Source organism: Sebastes fasciatus, chromosome 11 (genome assembly GCF_043250625.1).
Source record: "Sebastes fasciatus isolate fSebFas1 chromosome 11, fSebFas1.pri, whole genome shotgun sequence".
Taxonomy (NCBI): Eukaryota; Metazoa; Chordata; class Actinopteri; order Perciformes; family Sebastidae; genus Sebastes; species Sebastes fasciatus.
Genome location: NC_133805.1, coordinates 35,226,076 through 35,247,463, shown reverse-complemented (window position 1 = coordinate 35,247,463; position 21,388 = coordinate 35,226,076). Strand labels below are relative to the sequence as shown.

At 43.3% G+C, this 21,388-nt stretch overlaps 1 protein-coding gene, 1 non-coding gene and 1 pseudogene across 2 annotated transcripts; 2 read left to right on the top strand and 1 right to left on the bottom strand.

Moving 5' to 3' along the window:
• Positions 1-6,329: 6,329 nt before the first annotated feature.
• On the bottom strand, positions 6,330-6,436 carry LOC141777835 (U6 spliceosomal RNA). Its single transcript, XR_012595999.1, has one exon. It is a non-coding gene; the product is annotated as a U6 spliceosomal RNA (small nuclear RNA).
• Positions 6,437-10,251: 3,815 nt separating this feature from the next.
• LOC141777302 (uncharacterized) lies at positions 10,252-13,628 on the top strand. Its single transcript, XM_074651441.1, has 4 exons — positions 10,252-10,334; positions 11,694-12,090; positions 12,219-12,826; positions 12,954-13,628. The coding sequence occupies exons 1-3, from the start codon at positions 10,252-10,254 to the stop codon at positions 12,483-12,485; spliced, it is 747 nt and encodes a 248-aa protein (XP_074507542.1). The 3' UTR covers positions 12,486-12,826; positions 12,954-13,628.
• Positions 13,629-19,997: 6,369 nt separating this feature from the next.
• Positions 19,998-20,072, top strand: LOC141777836 (U6 spliceosomal RNA; annotated as a pseudogene).
• The last annotated feature ends 1,316 nt before the right edge of the window (positions 20,073-21,388 follow it).

Genomic DNA, 21,388 nt, shown 5'->3' with positions numbered 1-21,388 from the left:
ACATACATATACGTACATACATATACACATACATACACACACATACATCAAACTTTAATCAGCCACAAAGTTATCTGAGTCTAAAGAGTCAACGTGACTAAGAAAAGGTTGCCAGATCAATGAAAACTTCTCGGCTGACCCTTTAATAGTATACCTAATTTTCTCCAACTTAATAAAATATAACATGTCTCTGAGCCATTGTGCAAATGTTGGAGGGTTGCAATCCTTCCATCTAATCAAAATTTGTCGTCTGGCCACCAGCGTAGCAAAAGATAGAAGGTTTAGTTTATTGTTGTTTAACGTAAAATTTTGTGGTACCACCCCAAACAAAGCAAGACAAGCTGATGGTTCTAAGAATCTGTCGGTAGTTTTGGAAAGCATATTGAAAATTAATTGCCAAAAATTAGATAGTTTAGGACAATCCCAAAACATGTGAATTAGAGTGGCCTGGTTCTGCTTGCAGCGGTCACACATGGTGTCTATATCGGATTTGAATTGGGATAGTTTAACTTTGGTCCAGTGCAGTCGATGAAAAATTTTAAACTGCATGACAGTATGTCTCATACATATGGAAGATGAGTATATTCCCCTCATCATTTTTGACCAGATAGTATCTGAAATAACAACACCAAGGTCCCCCTCCCACTGATTTTTAAGGGAGTTAAGACTTGTCATATTTTCTCTCATTAATAAGGAATATATGTCACCTATCTTTCCCTTTCTGAATGATGTGATGTCTAGTCTAGGAGCGTGTTTAGTGGCTGTGTAGGGAATTGAATGATATTTGAAGACATGAAGCTGCGAGTTTGTAGGTATCTGAAAAAGTGTAACCTGGGAATATTGAATTTCTGAACAATCTGCTCAAAAGAGGCAAATGAGCCATTTATGAACATGTCTTTAAATGAACAAATCCCATTTCTCTGCCAACCACTGAATAAGGCATCCGTCAAAGGCGGCAGGAATGCATGGTTATTTACAATGGGAGCCAGTATTGAAAATTTACAGATCTCGAAGGATTGTCTGAATTGTTTCCAAATTTTTAAAGAATGAATAACAACTGGGTTACAAGTATATTTAGTAATAGGCTCCGAGTATGGCAGGCTAGAGCATAATAAGGCAAGTAATGAGGTGTTCTTACAAGAGTCTCTCTCTAGTATTAGCCATTCAGGCACAGCTGTTACTTCAGTTCCTTCCATCCAATAGGAAATAAATTTGATATTTGCTGCCCAATAGTAGAACTGAAAGTTTGGCAGACTAAGCCCTCCCTGCTGCCGAGGTCTCTGTAGTATAGCTTTGCGTATACGTGGATTCTTCTTACTCCAAATGAAAGAAGAAAGCTTTCTGTCCAGGGAAATGAAAAATGTTTTAGTTAAGAAGACTGGTATAGACTGAAACATATAAAGAAGTTTAGGCAATAAGTTCATCTTTATAGCGTTAATTCTACCTGCCAGAGATAAGGGTAGCAGATCCCAACGATTAATATCCTCCTTGAGAGAGGACAGAAAAGGAGGGAAATTTGCTGAGAAGAGGTCTTTAAAATTGGATGTGACCCACACACCAAGATATTTAATTTTGTCCATGCACACTTTAAACGGCACAGTACGAATAAACAGGGAGTCTCTTGCTGCCAAATTTATGGGCATCAATTCACTTTTTTGTGTATTTACTTTATAGCCAGAAACTTTGCCAAATTCAATTAAGAGATTAAGAGCTGCAGGAAGAGAGGAGGGTGGGTCAGACAGGTAGAGTAGCATATCGTCTGCGTATAGCGAGACGTTATGTTCCAACCCTGCCCTTGTAATACCTTTAATATCCTTATTATTACGCAAAGCTATAGCCAACGGCTCAATCGTAATCACAAAAAGAAGGGGGGACAGAGGACACCCCTGTCTCGTCCCTCGTGTTAGTTGAAAAGGAGGTGAAATCCGAATCTCTCAAGAGTACAAAATAAATAGTCCCACTCCACCCGATCAAAAGCCTTTTCGGCATCTAGAGATATCACCACTTCCGGTTCGTCGGGTGGAGAGGGACCATAAATTATATCGTATAAGCGCCTGATGTTGAAAGAGGACAGTCGATTTTTTACAAAGCCCGTCTGGTCAGGAGAGATTATGGTTGGGAGGACTGTTTCAAGACGGCGAGCAATCATTTTTGCCAGGATTTTGCTGTCCACATTGATCAAGGAAATAGGACGGTAGGAACCACATTCCTGTTGATTTTTGCCTTTTTTCAGAATAAGTGATATGGTAGCTTGTCGTAATGTTTCAGGCAGTGAGCCAGCTGACAGGGAGTCGTTATATACAGAGTTTAAAATTGGAGCCAATTGATTTGAAAATTTCTTAAAGAATTCCCATGGATACCCGTCTGGGCCAGGGGATTTTCCACATTGCATACTCCTGATGGCCATGTCAATTTCTCCAATTGAAAACGGAGACTCTAGCTCGGCAGCTGTCACAGGGTCTATATGAGGGATCTCAACACTTTGAAGAAATGATTTAATCAAGTAATCATCTTTCAACGATTCAGATGTATACAAGTTATGATAAAACCTTAAAAAGCGTGAGTTAATGTCAGAGTGATCTATACAGACCATTCCAGACTCATCCCGGATCTCAGGGATTGCCTGCCTTGCTGCTTTTTGGCGAAGTTGGTGTGCAAGGATCCTCCCTGTTTTTTCACCATGCTCGTAGTATGTATGATGAGATCTAATCAGGAGGTTCTCAGCTTTTTGTGTGGTTAATAAATCAAATTCTTTTTGGAGGAGTAAACGTTCTTTAATGCCATCGGCTGATGGGGATGTTGCCAATTGTGAGTCAAGATTACCAATCTGAGTCATCAATTCATTAGCACGGAAATTTCTGGTTTTCCGTAGATGTGCGTTATAAGAAATAATTTGGCCCCTCAAATATGCCTTAAGTGCTTCCCATACTGTTGATGATGACATCATTGGTGTTTGATTAATTTCTAGAAAAAAATCAATCTGTGATGAGATAAAATCTGAAAATGTTTTATCTGAAAGTAAAAGTGGGTTGAGTCGCCATGGTCTGTAAGCGTTTTTTGAGGTTGGTAGATTAAGCTTCAGTTTAAGGGGAGCATGATCAGAGATTACAATCGTATGGTAGTCACATTCCTGCACCAAAGGGAGAAGATTCTTATCCATTATGATATGATCAATGCGTGAAAATGTTTTATGAACAGCTGAAAAGAAGGAATACTTGCGAACAGTAGGATTGAGAGCACGCCAAACATCAACCATCCCATAAGTATCAAGAAACAGCTGAATTGAAAGGGCAGCTTTAGAAGTTGGTGTAGTTTTGGCAGCGCTACGGTCTAGACTAGGGGATATCACGCAGTTCATGTCTCCACCTATCAACAAATGATGTTCGTTTAAATCAGGTAATCGGGAGAAGAAATTAGTGAAGAAAGCAGCGTCGTCCCAATTAGGGGCATAGACACTAGCTAAGATAACTGGGATGTTATATAATTTGCCTGTAACAATCACATATCGGCCCATTGGGTCTGCACAAATCTGAGAAGAAATAAAAGGCACATACTTACTAATAAGGACTGCTGCTCCTCTTGACTTACACTGAGATTTTGAATGATAAACTTCACCAACCCATCTAGTATGCAAACGTGAGTGGTCAGATATATTCAGATGAGTTTCCTGAAGGAAGGCAATATCCACCTTTAACTGATGCAAATGTGTCAGGACTCTCTTGCGTTTCACATGATGGTTCATCCCCTTAACATTCCAGCTCACAAAAGAAATTGGGCATGTAGCCATCATTCCTAAAGTCATATTGTGTACCATGGCCAGAGATAATGAGTATATCTAGTGACAAATAATAATTTGCATGTTATGCCCCTATCGTTGCTCAAATAAAAAAAATAAAAAATAATATAACATATGATGTAAGCCAAATGAAAAAATAAACCCAAGTACAGAAAACCCTTTAAGTCCCTCATTTCCCTTCCCTTCTCACCCATCCTAGCTGGGTTGAACCTTCTTCCCAAAGTAACAATATCCACACTATGTGCTTGTATTGGGGAAACTACTAAACTAGAAGCTAAACTCAACAAAACATGAAAACTTCTGGGCGTAGATATCAATATAAAATAAAATAACCCTCAATAAGGTTTCAACTAACTCACTTTAACCTTCCATTTATTTATATATGAACTCACATCAAGAGGCTACATACTGCAAATGTATAAAGATAACATACCAATTGTAGCAAGCAAATAATTTAGGCCTGCATACGGACCTTGACATTAACCTGATATTGGCTTAACACTATACCCAGAGTAAATAGGCAAACAGGCTGGTATAGATTATATCAAGTTAAATTCAAATCAACCTCCTAATGCTTTAAATAATTTCCCAACTAACTTATTTTAATTCACCATGGTTTAAACAAAGAAAGAAAAAAAAAAAAAAGAAAAAATACCTCACATCAGGAAGTTAGACATATCTGCAATTGCTATCTAAATATTACACACTACTGTATAATATAACAAATGAAAATCAACAGTGTACATTAACAGGCTTATAGGCTACTGACATTAGCTTGACATCATCACGTCACTTACCCAGACAGGCTGGTTTGAGATTATGTCAAATCAGTTTGGACAGCCTACAGTAAGAAATAATATCCTCCTTCCATGAGAGCCAGTCATTAACGAGGATCAGCCGCTTGTTTTGTAATGTTTTTCGTGATGTATTTCTGGGCTTCATCGGGCGACGTAAACATTTTCTCCACTCCGTTGTAGGTAATACGAAGTCGCGCTGGGTGAAGTATGCCAAAGCGAAGTCCCTCGACCCCCCGCAACATTTAGTTTTAATCAAACTCTGGTGCGTTGCAGATGTGCATCATCATACAACTCTTGAACCATCTTTTAACTGTTCACCGGAGCACTATTAATCTTTTTACTATTGTTCTATATCATTTACTACCATCCCTCACTGTTTTACTGTTTACTGTAGTTTAACAACCTTTACTTACCTTGAAGCTCTTCTCCATCCTTGATCTTACCCTGAAGTTCTTCTCCATCCTTGCCCTTACCCTGAAGTTCTTCTCCATCCTTGCCCTTACCCTGAAGTCCTTCTCCATCCTTGCCCTTACCCTGAAGTTATTCTCCATCCTTGCCCTTACCCTGCTTGTCCGACAGCCTGGGTGAAATGTTGATTCATAGGTATGTGATATTACCAGTTGGCAGAAAGGTGAGTGGTGTTGGAACTGCCACATCCCAAATATTAGGGCTGAGTGGGAGAATGCTGGATTCAGACCAGTTGATAGTGTAATCAGATATTTTAGAAAAAGTATTTATGAGGCGGATGGTTTCGGGTAATGAAGATGAAGGATTTTGTAAGTAAAGTAGAATGTCGTCTGCATAAAGGCTGACCTTGTGATGCATATTGTTTGTTTGGATTCCTGTGATGTTTACTTTTTGATGGATGGCTGCTGCAAGTGGTTCGATGAATATGAGTTTGAGTGGGTTATAGAATTCTGTTATTGTAAATGGTTTGTCAAGTGTATTTGCTGTCAAGTGTATTTGACTTAGTATTTCTAAATAATTACTTTGTATTTCAAATTAATGACTTAGTAGTTCAAATGAATGACTTTGTATTTCAAAATATTGACTTTGTATTTCAAAATAATGACTTTGTATTTCAAAATAATGACTTTGTATTTCAAAATAATGACTTTGTATTTCAAAATAATGACTTTGTATTTCAAAATAATGACTTTGTATTTCAAAATAATGACTTAATACCTCAAAATAATGAGTTAGTATTTCAAAATAATGACTTAGTATTTCAAAATAATGACTTAATACCTCAAAATAATGAGTTAGTATTTCAAAATAATGACTTAGTATCTCAAAATAATGACTTAGTATTTCAAAATAATGACTTAATACCTCAAAATAATGAGTTAGTATTTCAAAATAATGACTTAGTATTTCAAAATAATGACTTAATACCTCAAAATAATGAGTTAGTATTTCAAAATAATGACTTAGTATCTCAAAATAATGACTTAGTATTTCAAAATAATGACTTAATACCTCAAAATAATGACTTAGTATTTCAAAATAATGACTTAGTATTTTCAAATGACTTAGTAGCTCAACAAGTACCACAATAAATCATAAAAAAATCATAAAATCATCAATAAACATCACAGTCATAAAACATCAGAAAATAATCAGAAAAGTCATAGAAAATAAATAGAAAAGTCAGAAAATAATCAGAAACAATTCTAAAAATTTCCAAAAAAATCATTAAAACATCAGAAAACATCCCATAATGATCAGAAAAGTCATAATAGAAGGAACGCTTCACGAATTTGCGTGTCATCCTTGCGCAGGGGCCATGCTAATCTTCTCTGTATCGTTCCAATTTTAGAATATGCATTACCGAAGTAAATGCAATAGGAGGAAGATCCTGAGATGTTTTTATAGGCACTAGTCCTTTACGGGACCAGACTGAGGGTCTGGAGGACAGACGAGACTCTACTGGCTTCTAGTAAATACATGTGAACAGTAGAGACAGGTCTGGGGGCTGTGCTGGTGGTTAGGTACCTTAACTAAACCATAATGGCTCTCCAGCTCTGGTCTGGATTAGTCTGAGGTGGTACGAGTTCAGGCTGAGCCTGTGAGTGTTCCAGAGGCATGCTGGGAGATTTAGACAGGCTGGGGTGACGTCAGCCGTTGAGGATTGGATGCCTGAAGGCGCGAGAACAAAAGGCTGACTCGACGCCCCTCCTCCAGGAGGACTCTGACCCCCCTCCAGACCCTCAGGGGTTAGCGGGGGCTGGTAGAGCCACACTGTGAGAGACGGGCGGCGGGGGGGGGGGTAGAGAGAAAGCAGGAACCGGTCTGGATTACATCATCCTGCCGCCTTCGAGCCGGAAGAGACGAGGAGGACGCTCGCAGCAGAGAAAGCTCCTGGACGTCTGGAACCTGCTTCACAATAAGAAAACAGACCCAGGAGACTGATTTGGACCTGAACCAGGACCTGGACACACTCTGACCCTGCTGCTATGTGGATTAAAACAGCCTGCATGTCCTGCTCTTTGTCCTGCTGCTGAATGCCTCTGAAGTGGCTCCTATCTGGACTCAGTCTACAGCGGTTCTGGTCTAGTCGTGCTGTGTTTGCTGCTTGTGAACATTAAACGTGTTGATGTGAGAGTCTGACGGATCCAATCACACTTTAATCTCTTTATTTCACCAGTTAAACTGCTGCTTAGAAGCAGGAAGAGAACCCTTCTGTCTGCCTCTGGCTTCTATTCAAACATACCAGCTGCAGTTCACCGACCCGCCACCGAGTGTCGCTGTCGGACCGCTCTACATGGGGCGTTCAAGGGCGCCGCGGAAGCGTCGGACTCCAAAGAACTGAAAGAGAAGAGAGAAAGAACCCAATTAGCAGTCACAGAACACCAAGAACATAGTAAAATAGTACATTAACTTGACTTATTGTCCACATAATGAGCTCCATGAGCGTTTCTGTGATAACAGGCCCCACTGACTCACGTTAGTCTCAGCAGAAACAGCCCGTTCTCACGTTGACACAAACACATCCACCAGACTCACTGATACATTCTTTCACTTTAGTGAAAAACGTTCACAACTCCACAAATATGACTCGGAACATCAATCCGGTTTGTTTATTAAAGCCCATTGATAAATTCGGCATACATAACGGTTCACTATTTCAGCTTCATTTAGACTTTTAAACCAGTTCTTAAGTGTTCCCACGAGCAGCTAGCGAAGCAGCAGAGGACTTGTGAGAGTTAAAACTGCATTAAACTCTGCTGAACTTACATGCTTTATGTGCCGAACTGAGCAGAACACCGTCAAGTTTCGTCAAATATATTTATATTTGTGAAGAAGAAAAAGTGTGTTATGTCTCGTGAATCACATATGCTCACATTTTAAACGGAGTCTGGCTCAGGAGGAGTGATTCTCTGATTCTACTGCGACCACCTGCTCTCGCTGTTCTGATCATTAATTAAACTAACCGAGCAGGAGAAACTCTACCGCTCTTAAATTCATTCTTATTGACATCATTTACAAGCAGAATTCATCAAATCATGCTAAAGAGTCGTATGAACTCTGTTAAAGTTTTACAGGGAGAGGTTGTCGTGTGCACATAACCAATAATACCTTAATTTAGTTCATCTGTTGTCGGAGTCTGGCTCCAGAAGCTGCTCTCCTCTGAGGCTCCACTCATCACCTGTCAATTACCTGCAGAGGGGGCGGGGCTTCTTCTTCTTCTTCTTCTTCTTCTCTTCCTAATGTGTGTAGCGTCGCTGTGCTGTGACAACCTGCTGTCAGCTCTGTGATGGTGATGCATCTTCATCTTCATCTTCATCTTCATCTTCCAGTTTATTTAACTTCAGGAGGAGGAAGAGGAGGATCTACTCTTCATCCTTCAGGTCATCACAAACATCAACACATCTGGACACAGCTGGTTTCAGGAGATGAAACTCTGTAGTCACTGTTCCCTTTGATTATTATTATTTTTATTATTATAATTAACATTATTATTATTATTAATGCTATTATTATCATTATTATTATTAATTATATTATTATTGTTAATACTATTGTTATTATTATTATTATTGTTAATGCTATTGTTATTATTATTATTAATATTATTATTATTAGTAGTAGTAGTATTAGTATCTAGATTACTTTTAATATCTGAGATAATATTTTCAGATTGTTGTCTTTGACCCAGTGAAGTGCTGAAGAAGATAATACAGAAATACATCATATTTAATAATATAAAGGACAACAAGAAATACATTCATAAACATTTATTAACATTTATTATTAGAAATAGTTTTTCTAAATCAATAAGAAATGCATTAAAACTTAATTATAAAGTAAATAAATACATTTTAAAAGTGATGTCTCGTAAACGGGAGATTTTGGGTTCAAATCCCAACAGTGCCTCACACAGGACAGCAGTCTGTGGACTTTAACAGTAGAAAAAAGATTCAGGACATGATGTGACATATTTCTGGAAAACATTGTCTCATTTGGAAACAATGGAAGAGAGAACGGAACACCAACAAGAGGAGGTGCGGTAGTACTGTAGTCTGGTAGTTATAGTTTATGCTATGTGGGGGGAGACAGGGAAGGGGGGTTCTGCTCCTGTGTATTTGCTACGGAAGGATGAAGAAATGGCAAGGATGGAGAAATGCCTCAAGGTAATGAATAAATGGTAAAGGAAGGCGGGGTACACCCTGGACAGATCGGCAGACTATCACAGGGCTGAGACTAGAGACAGACAACCATGCACACTCACATTCACACCTAAGGGCTCATTCCATATCTCTTTGTACACTGGAACAGCGCCACCTGTCCCTCGACGTGCCAAAAACAGGGATGAAGCAGTCCTCGGTAGTATAGTGGACAGGATGCAAATTGGTGATTTCGTTCCTCAAATTGGTGTATTTGTGTTTCCAAAAAAAGACAAGCTCTGTAAGAGTGCTATTGTGAAGTGTGCTATACATTGTGTCTACCCGTCATCATCCTCCTCCTCCTCCTCCTACTCCTCCTAATCATCAGGAATTCTGCTACTCTATCTCATCATCCTCATCATCATCATTATCATCATCATCACCATCATCACAACTCCATCTGGAAACATTGTCCACATTGTCTAAACTGAACTCCTTTACCTCCGTATTCATGTTCTATCATATATTGAACTTGTGGTTCCATGATCACATACTGGAGGTAAACCAATAACCAGTCAGTTTTTGTAAAGATGAACAACTTTATTTAGAAAAAACACACACAAACACAGCAAACCAAAATCCAACATAAATATATAAAATAAAAAACCAATATATTATATATACACACACACACACACACACACACACACACACACACACACACACACACACACACACAAACACTCTTCTCTGTCAGCCACTGCTCCACAGTCCTGCCCTTTAGGTCTGACGCCGCGCAGAACGTCTCCCTGGTCTTTCTGTAGAGACTGTGGCCAGTGGCTTTCGCCCTTTGTTGGCCACACTGGCGGCAGGTCCTCTGTTTCAGGGGCGGCAAAGGGCCTTCCTGCATGGCCTTCCACTTCTTCTCCAGCCTCCAGATGGTGGTCCTGGGGATGCAGGTCTTCATCTACTGCTTCAGAGTCATCCGTCCTGCTGCCGCCACCTTGCAGAACTGATGTCCTCTGAAGCTGTAAAATCCCCTGTGACCGGCATGACCACCACACATGGGGCAAGAGGCTGCTGGCTGCGCTACAGAATCCTCCTCAGAGCTGCTAGTGGGCTGGGCTACAGAGAGTTTGAGGGGACACACACACACTAAAAAAGGAAGGAAATAAAGAAAGAAACAATGCCATTCACGACCTAGATCTCACAGCTGATGAGGAAATGGATTTACTCACAAAATGGTAGGACAAGGAATCATCGGAGCACGTGAGGAGAATTCGGTCAGTCTATGTGTCTGACCCCAGCGCAGCGCTAGGAATGGCTTGGAGGAGGTTAAACGAGTGTTATGGCGAGATGATTGAAAATGCACTTTTTAAAAAACTGGATGCCTTTACTAAAATCTCTAACAGAGACTACGCCAAGATTAGAGAACTTGGAGACCTTCTAATGGAGCTGCAAACGGCCAAAGATGATGGATACTTACCAGGACTGGTGTATTTGGATACCGCAAGAGGGATCAATCCAATAGTGGAGAAGTTGCCCCATTATCTACAAGAGAGGTGGATTTCTCACGGCATGAAGTTTAAAGAGGAAAACCATGACTGTTTCCCTCCATTTTGGTATTTCACCAGTTTCATCTGCCATGAGGCAAAAGCAAGGAACGACCCTAGCTTGTGCCAAAAACAGGGATGAAGCAGTCCTCGTTAGTATAGTGGACAGTATCTCCGCTTGTCACGCGGAAGACTGGGGTTTGATTCACCGACGGGGAGGCTAGCGTCTTCTACCAGCTGCTTATTATTCACCAAGAAAGACAAAAGCTGTAAAGCAACAGCAGTTGTTACTTCACAGCAAAATGGAGAATTCACAATTAGATGCATCTCATAATAGGAAATTATTCATCCATGAAATGTAATATCCATACCATGTGTTGATGCTACGGAGAAGGACTTTCCTTTGTCATCATGGAAGTTCTGGCAAACAGTTAAGACGACTCAGGAAGGGAGATCAGGGTTTGGCTCAGAAACATACCAGAAGTTGTTTTACAAAAAGATAAATATTTAATAAAGATTCTCTTGGCAAGTAGTAAGAAAGCCATAACTCGAAAGTGGTTGCAGACTGATCCTCCAACATTAGACCAATGGCGGGGTATTGTTAATCAAATATATCGTATGGAAAGACTCACATTTATTTTAAGGCTTGAATTGGAAAAAAGTATTGAGTACTGGGAAAAATGGATTGTGTATTTACACCGTTGATTGAAGTGTGACAATTTATATTAAGATGTATTTACAAAAATGTACTGTGATTTCACATTGTAACACCCATGATGACCTCATGTTCTTTGTTCTCAAATAAAAAAAGAGTTTAAAAAAAAAAGAAAGAAAGTAAGCAGTAAAGCTGGGGACACACCAAGCCAACATCAGGGACGCTGACCAGCAAGTCCGCTGCAACAGCTAGCGACAGCAGCAGGTCTTGAACCGGCTGACCCAGGAGTTGTACAGGCAAACACTGGTTGAAGACTACACAGAGGCCAGGGGGTACACTGGTAAGGGTTAACTCTCTGAAACTCTCCCTCATACAAACACACAGAGAGATTTGGTTAAATTCACGTTTATGTATTGATTACCTATCAGCTCAATCCAACCACCAGCCGGATCAGGACCTGGGGGGAGATCCTGATGTACCTGACGGCATCGAGCTGGAGGAGGAGGAGGAGGAGGAGGAGGAGAAGGAGGAAGAGGAGCTGCTCTACACCAATGCAACTCTCCACTCCTCTGAGACAGTGGTCCAGCCTCCTCCAGCTGCCTCCCAAAGCGCCCCGGTCCAGCAGGACCCAGTCCAGGAGGACCCAGGACAGCAGGAGCCAGCCACTCCAGACCGCGGTGATGTGAGTACTTTAGAGACTGGTCTGACCTGCTGTTATTCTTAATAACTGTAGTCTTGTGAAGCACGTTGTGACTAACTTCCCTTCCTTCACTGATGTTGATCCTCCTGTTCTCTCCCTGTTTTCTCCAGAGCTGCTCCAGGCCTGGAGGTACAACAGCTGAGGGTTACGAAGATGTGGTGAGGCTGGCTGACAGCCTGGTGGAGCTGCGCCACTACATGTTCGCAACCCACGCCAAGGCTCAGGAGATCGTGGCCTTGTGGCAGAAGCTGCCTGCCCAGGACAAGCAGGCTCTTGACTTCCCCGCTCGGCACAGGGACAAGCAACCGACGGGGAAATACAAGGTGTCCTACAGAAGGACCACGACCTGCGTCGGTTTTGACAGCCTTAGACGGTGAGCCAAAAACCAAACTGAATATATAAACTATATCTCAGTGTTCACTAGGAGCTGGCTGTGGAGACGTGTTACTGATAAGCTGATTGGTGTCCGTCACGTGTGCGTACGGATACGACATCGGCCTCGGCCAGTGGCCCAGCACCAGCAGGGTAGTGGAGGCCATTTGTGTCCGGCTGTGCTGGGAGCACCTGGAGGGCCGGGTTGGGGGCAGGAGGAGCAACCGCTGGACGCTCGTCCTGAGCGATTACACCATAAAAAGAGAAATGTCATCACAAACGAGGACATTATGACTCCCACCCGGCTCCAGCTTTTCAAGATTAACCAGAGGACACTGACTCAGTGGTGAGTTCTCCCCACTATCATGTCCTCCTGAGGTTACAGCCTGTCTGCTACAGGTGGGACATCACTTCCTCTCTCTCTCTCTCTCTCTCTCTCTCTCTCTCTCTCTCTCTCTCTCACACACACACAGGTACAATCAGAGGGGGAAGGCGATTGAGCTGAGGATGCTAGAGCAGTACATCCCGGCATCCATCGTGTCCATGGATGCCTCCAGCCTGCTGCCCCATGCCAGGCCGCTGCTGGGGACTCCACAGAAGCGTTACGACCCCCTGGTCTACGAGGACCCTGAGAACACCACAGGTCAGGGGGTCGTCGGGCAGAGAGAGGTGCATCCTCCCTCTCCTCCCTCCACCACCACCAGCAGCAGTAGCCACCACCAGCCGCCACCACCACCAGCAGCAGCCACCTCCGCCGCCTCCTCTCTGCCTCCACCAAACCCCCCCCCTCATCTTCGCTCCACCAACCCCCCCCCTCATCTTCGCTCCACCGGTGTATTTTATCCGGCCGCTGCCCCCCCAACCCCAACCTCTTCCTCCTCTCCCAACCCAACCACCCAGACCTCCCGACAGACCTACATACATTCTTCCCACCCCTCAGCCCACCACCTGGTCCCAGCCAGCACCACATCCTCTCCCTGTCCCCGTCTCCACGGCCTGGAGACGAGGAAAGAGGGAGATGGAGAGGAGAGAGGAGGAGAGGAGAACAGGACTTAATCCTCCTCCCAAAAAGAGGGCCACATTTGTGGTTAAGTGCAGCCTCTGTGGGAAACGCTGGACCGCCGAGTTTGGCCACCGCTGCAAGCCAGACAAGACATTATGATGTTGATTTGTAAAAAGTCTGAATTCATGCTGTGTCAGGTCTGTTCGCAACACGACAAGCAAACAGCTGTTAAAATGCTTGTTTTCTGAATAGAGTTCTGATGAATCAGTGCCATGCTATGCAGCTGCTCATAAACTTTGACATAAACTTTAGTGAAGTATTTATATATTGTTACACACCACTTATATGATGAATGCACATGCTTTAATAAAACACTTAAATATGTTTAACCTCACAGACTGTATGTCATGCTAATGTGGCACACCTGAGACAGTGTGGCCACATTTCAGTGATAATATGGTGTGTGATGATTTGACTTATTATTTTGGATCATTATTTGCATTTATGTTAGGACCTTTATTTATTTTCTTACATTAATGGAGTAATGATACGGTTTTAAAAATGAAGTAGTGAGGCGGAACGTTTGTGTTCACTTCAGTTGCTCCGGGGAACTTCTTTCCTCAGAAGCAATCTGGCGGGAAAACGAGATGCACCGTGTCCTCATTGCTACTCTTCTACCTGCTTAATACAGGTAACATTTCTGCTACGGTGACACTCATCCCTGGGACCCGTAACACTAACACCTTTTCACCTTGTATAAATGCATAATATACTGACCCTTGTGTGAAGGATTGACAGAAGAGGACTTGAAAGAGCGTGCTACATGGATGAGTGAAGCGATTCACTGTCCCATGTGGAGAAACGCTCAAAGCGTTCCGGACCAAGTTTTCTGTCTTTCACGCTGGTTGAAGATGTGGTGACTTGGAGCTGAAGGCAAACCTCAGTATCTATCTCTGGACTTACCAGCTTCTCTTTGAGGTGAATGTGGTTTTCGCAAGGTGTAAAGACGGAAGGCCTGCCATACTCTAACACACTGTTTTTTAAACATTGCACCCTAGGCATATGAGAGCTGCCCAAACACACTTCGCCTACCAGAACCCACCCCAGGTCCAGCTTGAGGGCAAAGGGAGCATTGTGACGCCCATTCACTCGCTTCCTCACCTTGTAGACTCTCAAGATGTCATGACTTAGCAGCAGGAGGATTTGAGCTTTCTCGTCTAGTTCTGGGATCTTCAAGGCGATAGACTTCAGGTGTGGATGGTGACGGGCTGCCTGGTGTTTAGGTATCTCAGATCTGTTATCTGGTATTTCGTCACATTCTATCAGTGTCGGAAGTGACAGACTGACTCCACCATGTACAGGCTCTATCTGGTAACCGTCAGCCCTTCTTCCAGCTGTGTCTGTTATACCAGTACAGGTCTTCAGTGAGTAAGGAGATGCATTGCTGTTGACGTGGAAGTGCTCAAAGAATTCTGACTTCGCTAGCGATCTGTTGCTCTGATCGTCGATCATCGCGTACATCTTCACTGCATTCTCCCGCTTACCTTTCGGATAGACTCAGACCAAACAAATCTTTGAACAGGACTTGGCTGTAAGACCTTTGCCGCAGACCTCTGTGCATGCATTGTTCACAGATATTAATGAAGATGAGGCTTCTTTCTCCCCGCCATGACCTGTAGAGGGGCTGAACGCCTGATAGTCTGAAGGGGGTGGCCCTGGATGGAGAGCCGTGCTGTGGTTTTCACTGTTGCACTCTGTATACTTAACCACGGCTCTGCAATGGCGTGCAAAGTGAGAGGAAGATGCGCAACACCTGAAGCAGATGCCGTTCTCCTTCAAATAAGCTTTCCGCTCCTCCAGTGTCTTCAACCTGAAGCCCCGGAACTTCCTCAAGGGGTGAGGCTTATTATGGATAGGACAATGTTTACCAGGGTCATTCTCTTTGGAACATGGATCTATGTTGGAGGGTTTTTTGGGGAAAACATCCATTTTGTTGACAGCAATAGGCATTCTCTGACTGTTGTCCTTGGGTGTAAATCCGTCACCCTTTGTAGGATTACTGCTGAGGATGGCGAAGCTAGGGTCGTTCCTTGCTTTTGCCTCATGGCAGATGAAACTGGTGAAATACCAAAATGGAGGGAAACAGTCATGGTTTTCCTCTTTAAACTTCATGCCGTGAGAAATCCACCTCTCTTGTAGATAATGGGGCAACTTCTCCACTATTGGATTGATCCCTCTTGCGGTATCCAAATACACCAGTCCTGGTAAGTATCCATCATCTTTGGCCGTTTGCAGCTCCATTAGAAGGTCTCCAAGTTCTCTAATCTTGGCGTAGTCTCTGTTAGAGATTTTAGTAAAGGCATCCAGTTTTTTAAAAAGTGCATTTTCAATCATCTCGCCATAACACTCGTTTAACCTCCTCCAAGCCATTCCTAGCGCTGCGCTGGGGTCAGACACATAGACTGACCGAATTCTCCTCACGTGCTCCGATGATTCCTTGTCCTACCATTTTGTGAGTAAATCCATTTCCTCATCAGCTGTGAGATCTAGGTCGTGAATGGCATTGTTTCTTTCTTTATTTCCTTCCTTTTTTAGTGTGTGTGTGTCCCCTCAAACTCTCTGTAGCCCAGCCCACTAGCAGCTCTGAGGAGGATTCTGTAGCGCAGCCAGCAGCCTCTTGCCCCATGTGTGGTGGTCATGCCGGTCACAGGGGATTTTACAGCTTCAGAGGACATCAGTTCTGCAAGGTGGCGGCAGCAGGACGGATGACTCTGAAGCAGTAGATGAAGACCTGCATCCCCAGGACCACCATCTGGAGGCTGGAGAAGAAGTGGAAGGCCATGCAGGAAGGCCCTTTGCCGCCCCTGAAACAGAGGACCTGCCGCCAGTGTGGCCAACAAAGGGCGAAAGCCACTGGCCACAGTCTCTACAGAAAGACCAGGGAGACGTTCTGCGCGGCGTCAGACCTAAAGGGCAGGACTGTGGAGCAGTGGCTGACAGAGAAGAGTGTTTGTGTGTGTGTGTGTGTGTGTGTGTGTGTGTGTGTGTGTGTGTGTGTGTGTGTGTGTATATATAATATATTGGTTTTTTATTTTATATATTTATGTTGGATTTTGGTTTGCTGTGTTTGTGTGTGTTTTTTCTAAATAAAGTTGTTCATCTTTACAAAAACTGACTGGTTATTGGTTTACCTCCAGTATGTGATCATGGAACCACAAGTTCAATATATGATAGAACATGAATACGGAGGTAAAGGAGTTCAGTTTAGACAATGTGGACAATGTTTCCAGATGGAGTTGTGATGATGGTGATGATGATGATAATGATGATGATGAGGATGATGAGATAGAGTAGCAGAATTCCTGATGATTAGGAGGAGTAGGAGGAGGAGGAGGAGGATGATGACGGGTAGACACAATGTATAGCACACTTCACAATAGCACTCTTACAGAGCTTGTCTTTTTTTGGAAACACAAATACACCAATTTGAGGAACGAAATCACCAATTTGCATCCTGTCCACTATACTACCGAGGACTGCTTCATCCCTGTTTTTGGCACGTCGAGGGACAGGTGGCGCTGTTCCAGTGTACAAAGAGATATGGAATGAGCCCTTAGGTGTGAATGTGAGTGTGCATGGTTGTCTGTCTCTAGTCTCAGCCCTGTGATAGTCTGCCGATCTGTCCAGGGTGTACCCCGCCTTCCTTTACCATTTATTCATTACCTTGAGGCATTTCTCCATCCTTGCCATTTCTTCATCCTTCCGTAGCAAATACACAGGAGCAGAACCCCCCTTCCCTGTCTCCCCCCACATAGCATAAACTATAACTACCAGACTACAGTACTACCGCACCTCCTCTTGTTGGTGTTCCGTTCTCTCTTCCATTGTTTCCAAATGAGACAATGTTTTCCAGAAATATGTCACATCATGTCCTGAATCTTTTTTCTACTGTTAAAGTCCACAGACTGCTGTCCTGTGTGAGGCACTGTTGGGATTTGAACCCAAAATCTCCCGTTTACGAGACATCACTTTTAAAATGTATTTATTTACTTTATAATTAAGTTTTAATGCATTTCTTATTGATTTAGAAAAACTATTTCTAATAATAAATGTTAATAAATGTTTATGAATGTATTTCTTGTTGTCCTTTATATTATTAAATATGATGTATTTCTGTATTATCTTCTTCAGCACTTCACTGGGTCAAAGACAACAATCTGAAAATATTATCTCAGATATTAAAAGTAATCTAGATACTAATACTACTACTACTAATAATAATAATATTAATAATAATAATAACAATAGCATTAACAATAATAATAATAATAACAATAGTATTAACAATAATAATATAATTAATAATAATAATGATAATAATAGCATTAATAATAATAATAATGTTAATTATAATAATAAAAATAATAATAATCAAAGGGAACAGTGACTACAGAGTTTCATCTCCTGAAACCAGCTGTGTCCAGATGTGTTGATGTTTGTGATGACCTGAAGGATGAAGAGTAGATCCTCCTCTTCCTCCTCCTGAAGTTAAATAAACTGGAAGATGAAGATGAAGATGAAGATGAAGATGCATCACCATCACAGAGCTGACAGCAGGTTGTCACAGCACAGCGACGCTACACACATTAGGAAGAGAAGAAGAAGAAGAAGAAGAAGAAGCCCCGCCCCCTCTGCAGGTAATTGACAGGTGATGAGTGGAGCCTCAGAGGAGAGCAGCTTCTGGAGCCAGACTCCGACAACAGATGAACTAAATTAAGGTATTATTGGTTATGTGCACACGACAACCTCTCCCTGTAAAACTTTAACAGAGTTCATACGACTCTTTAGCATGATTTGATGAATTCTGCTTGTAAATGATGTCAATAAGAATGAATTTAAGAGCGGTAGAGTTTCTCCTGCTCGGTTAGTTTAATTAATGATCAGAACAGCGAGAGCAGGTGGTCGCAGTAGAATCAGAGAATCACTCCTCCTGAGCCAGACTCCGTTTAAAATGTGAGCATATGTGATTCACGAGACATAACACACTTTTTCTTCTTCACAAATATAAATATATTTGACGAAACTTGACGGTGTTCTGCTCAGTTCGGCACATAAAGCATGTAAGTTCAGCAGAGTTTAATGCAGTTTTAACTCTCACAAGTCCTCTGCTGCTTCGCTAGCTGCTCGTGGGAACACTTAAGAACTGGTTTAAAAGTCTAAATGAAGCTGAAATAGTGAACCGTTATGTATGCCGAATTTATCAATGGGCTTTAATAAACAAACCGGATTGATGTTCCGAGTCATATTTGTGGAGTTGTGAACGTTTTTCACTAAAGTGAAAGAATGTATCAGTGAGTCTGGTGGATGTGTTTGTGTCAACGTGAGAACGGGCTGTTTCTGCTGAGACTAACGTGAGTCAGTGGGGCCTGTTATCACAGAAACGCTCATGGAGCTCATTATGTGGACAATAAGTCAAGTTAATGTACTATTTTACTATGTTCTTGGTGTTCTGTGACTGCTAATTGGGTTCTTTCTCTCTTCTCTTTCAGTTCTTTGGAGTCCGACGCTTCCGCGGCGCCCTTGAACGCCCCATGTAGAGCGGTCCGACAGCGACACTCGGTGGCGGGTCGGTGAACTGCAGCTGGTATGTTTGAATAGAAGCCAGAGGCAGACAGAAGGGTTCTCTTCCTGCTTCTAAGCAGCAGTTTAACTGGTGAAATAAAGAGATTAAAGTGTGATTGGATCCGTCAGACTCTCACATCAACACGTTTAATGTTCACAAGCAGCAAACACAGCACGACTAGACCAGAACCGCTGTAGACTGAGTCCAGATAGGAGCCACTTCAGAGGCATTCAGCAGCAGGACAAAGAGCAGGACATGCAGGCTGTTTTAATCCACATAGCAGCAGGGTCAGAGTGTGTCCAGGTCCTGGTTCAGGTCCAAATCAGTCTCCTGGGTCTGTTTTCTTATTGTGAAGCAGGTTCCAGACGTCCAGGAGCTTTCTCTGCTGCGAGCGTCCTCCTCGTCTCTTCCGGCTCGAAGGCGGCAGGATGATGTAATCCAGACCGGTTCCTGCTTTCTCTCTACCCCCCCCCCCGCCGCCCGTCTCTCACAGTGTGGCTCTACCAGCCCCCGCTAACCCCTGAGGGTCTGGAGGGGGGTCAGAGTCCTCCTGGAGGAGGGGCGTCGAGTCAGCCTTTTGTTCTCGCGCCTTCAGGCATCCAATCCTCAACGGCTGACGTCACCCCAGCCTGTCTAAATCTCCCAGCATGCCTCTGGAACACTCACAGGCTCAGCCTGAACTCGTACCACCTCAGACTAATCCAGACCAGAGCTGGAGAGCCATTATGGTTTAGTTAAGGTACCTAACCACCAGCACAGCCCCCAGACCTGTCTCTACTGTTCACATGTATTTACTAGAAGCCAGTAGAGTCTCGTCTGTCCTCCAGACCCTCAGTCTGGTCCCGTAAAGGACTAGTGCCTATAAAAACATCTCAGGATCTTCCTCCTATTGCATTTACTTCGGTAATGCATATTCTAAAATTGGAACGATACAGAGAAGATTAGCATGGCCCCTGCGCAAAGGATATGGTTCAATCTTCTCTGTGGGAGGAGGGAGGGAAGGGGTGCTCTGCTCCCGTGCACCTGCCGCGGAGCAGGAGGTCGGCGGTTCGACCCCTGCCTGCGGCAAGGCTGGAGAAGAGCTTCAAGGCAAGGGCAAGGATGGAGAAGAACTTCAGGGCAAGGGCAAGGTTGGAGAAGAACTTCAGGGTAAGGACAAGCAGGGTAAGGGCAAGGATGGAGAAGAACTTCAGGGTAAGGGCAGGGATGGAGAAGAACTTCAGGGTAAGGGCAAGGATGGAGAAGGACTTCAGGGTAAGGACAAGCAGGGTAAGGGCAAGGATGGAGAAGAACTTCAGGGTAAGGGCAAGGATGGAGAAGAACTTCAGGGCAAGGGCAAGGTTGGAGAAGAACTTCAGGGTAAGGACAAGCAGGGTAAGGGCAAGGATGGAGAAGAACTTCAGGGTAAGGGCAGGGATGGAGAAGGACTTCAGGGTAAGGACAAGCAGGGTAAGGGCAAGGATGGAGAAGAACTTCAGGGTAAGGGCAAGGATGGAGAAGCAGGGTAAGATCCAGGATGGAGAAGAACTTCAGGGTAAGGGCAAGGTTGGAGAAGAACTTCAGGGTTAGGGCAAGGAGGATGGAGAAGAACTTCAGGGTAAGGGCAAGGATGGAGAAGGACTTCAGGGTAGGGACTTCAGGGTAAGGGCAAGGATGGAGAAGCAGGGTAAGATCAAGGATAGAGAAGAACTTCAAGGTAAGGGCAAGGATGGAGAAGAGCTTCAGTGTGAGGTCAAGAGGTCAAGGATGGAGAAGAGCTTCAGTGTGAGGTCAAGAGGTCAAGGATGGAGAAGAGCTTCAGTGTGATGTCAAGGATGGAGAAGAACTTCAGTGTGAGGTCAAGAGGTCAAGGATGGAGAAGAGCTTCAGTGTGATGTCAAGGATGGAGAAGAACTTCAGTGTGAGGTCAAGAGGTCAAGGATGGAGAAGAGCTTCAGTGTGATGTCAAGGATGGAGAAGAACTTCAGTGTGAGGTCAAGAGGTCAAGGATGGAGAAGAACTTCAGGATGGAGAAGAGCTTCAGTGTGAGGTCAAGAGGTCAAGGATGGAGAAGAGCTTCAGTGTGATGTCAAGGATGGAGAAGAACTTCAGTGTGAGGTCAAGAGGTCAAGGATGGAGAAGAACTTCAGGATGGAGAAGAGCTTCAGTGTGATGTCAAGGATGGAGAAGAGCTTCAGTGTGAGGTCAAGAGGTCAAGGATTGAGAAGGATGGAGAAGAGCTTCAAGGTAAGTAAAGGTTGTAAACTGTACAGTAAACAGTAAAACAGTGAGGGATGCTAGTA

Bases quoted from the DNA above. Each gene is read 5' to 3' on its own strand.
- LOC141777302 (XM_074651441.1), top strand. From the start codon at position 10,252: ATGACCACCACACATGGGGCAAGAGGCTGCTGGCTGCGCTACAGAATC. The intron at 10,335-11,693 runs GTTTGAGGGGAC...CGGCTGACCCAG, and splicing joins AGTGGGCTGGGCTACAGAGA to GAGTTGTACAGGCAAACACT. The intron at 12,091-12,218 runs GTGAGTACTTTA...TGTTTTCTCCAG, and splicing joins CCACTCCAGACCGCGGTGAT to AGCTGCTCCAGGCCTGGAGG.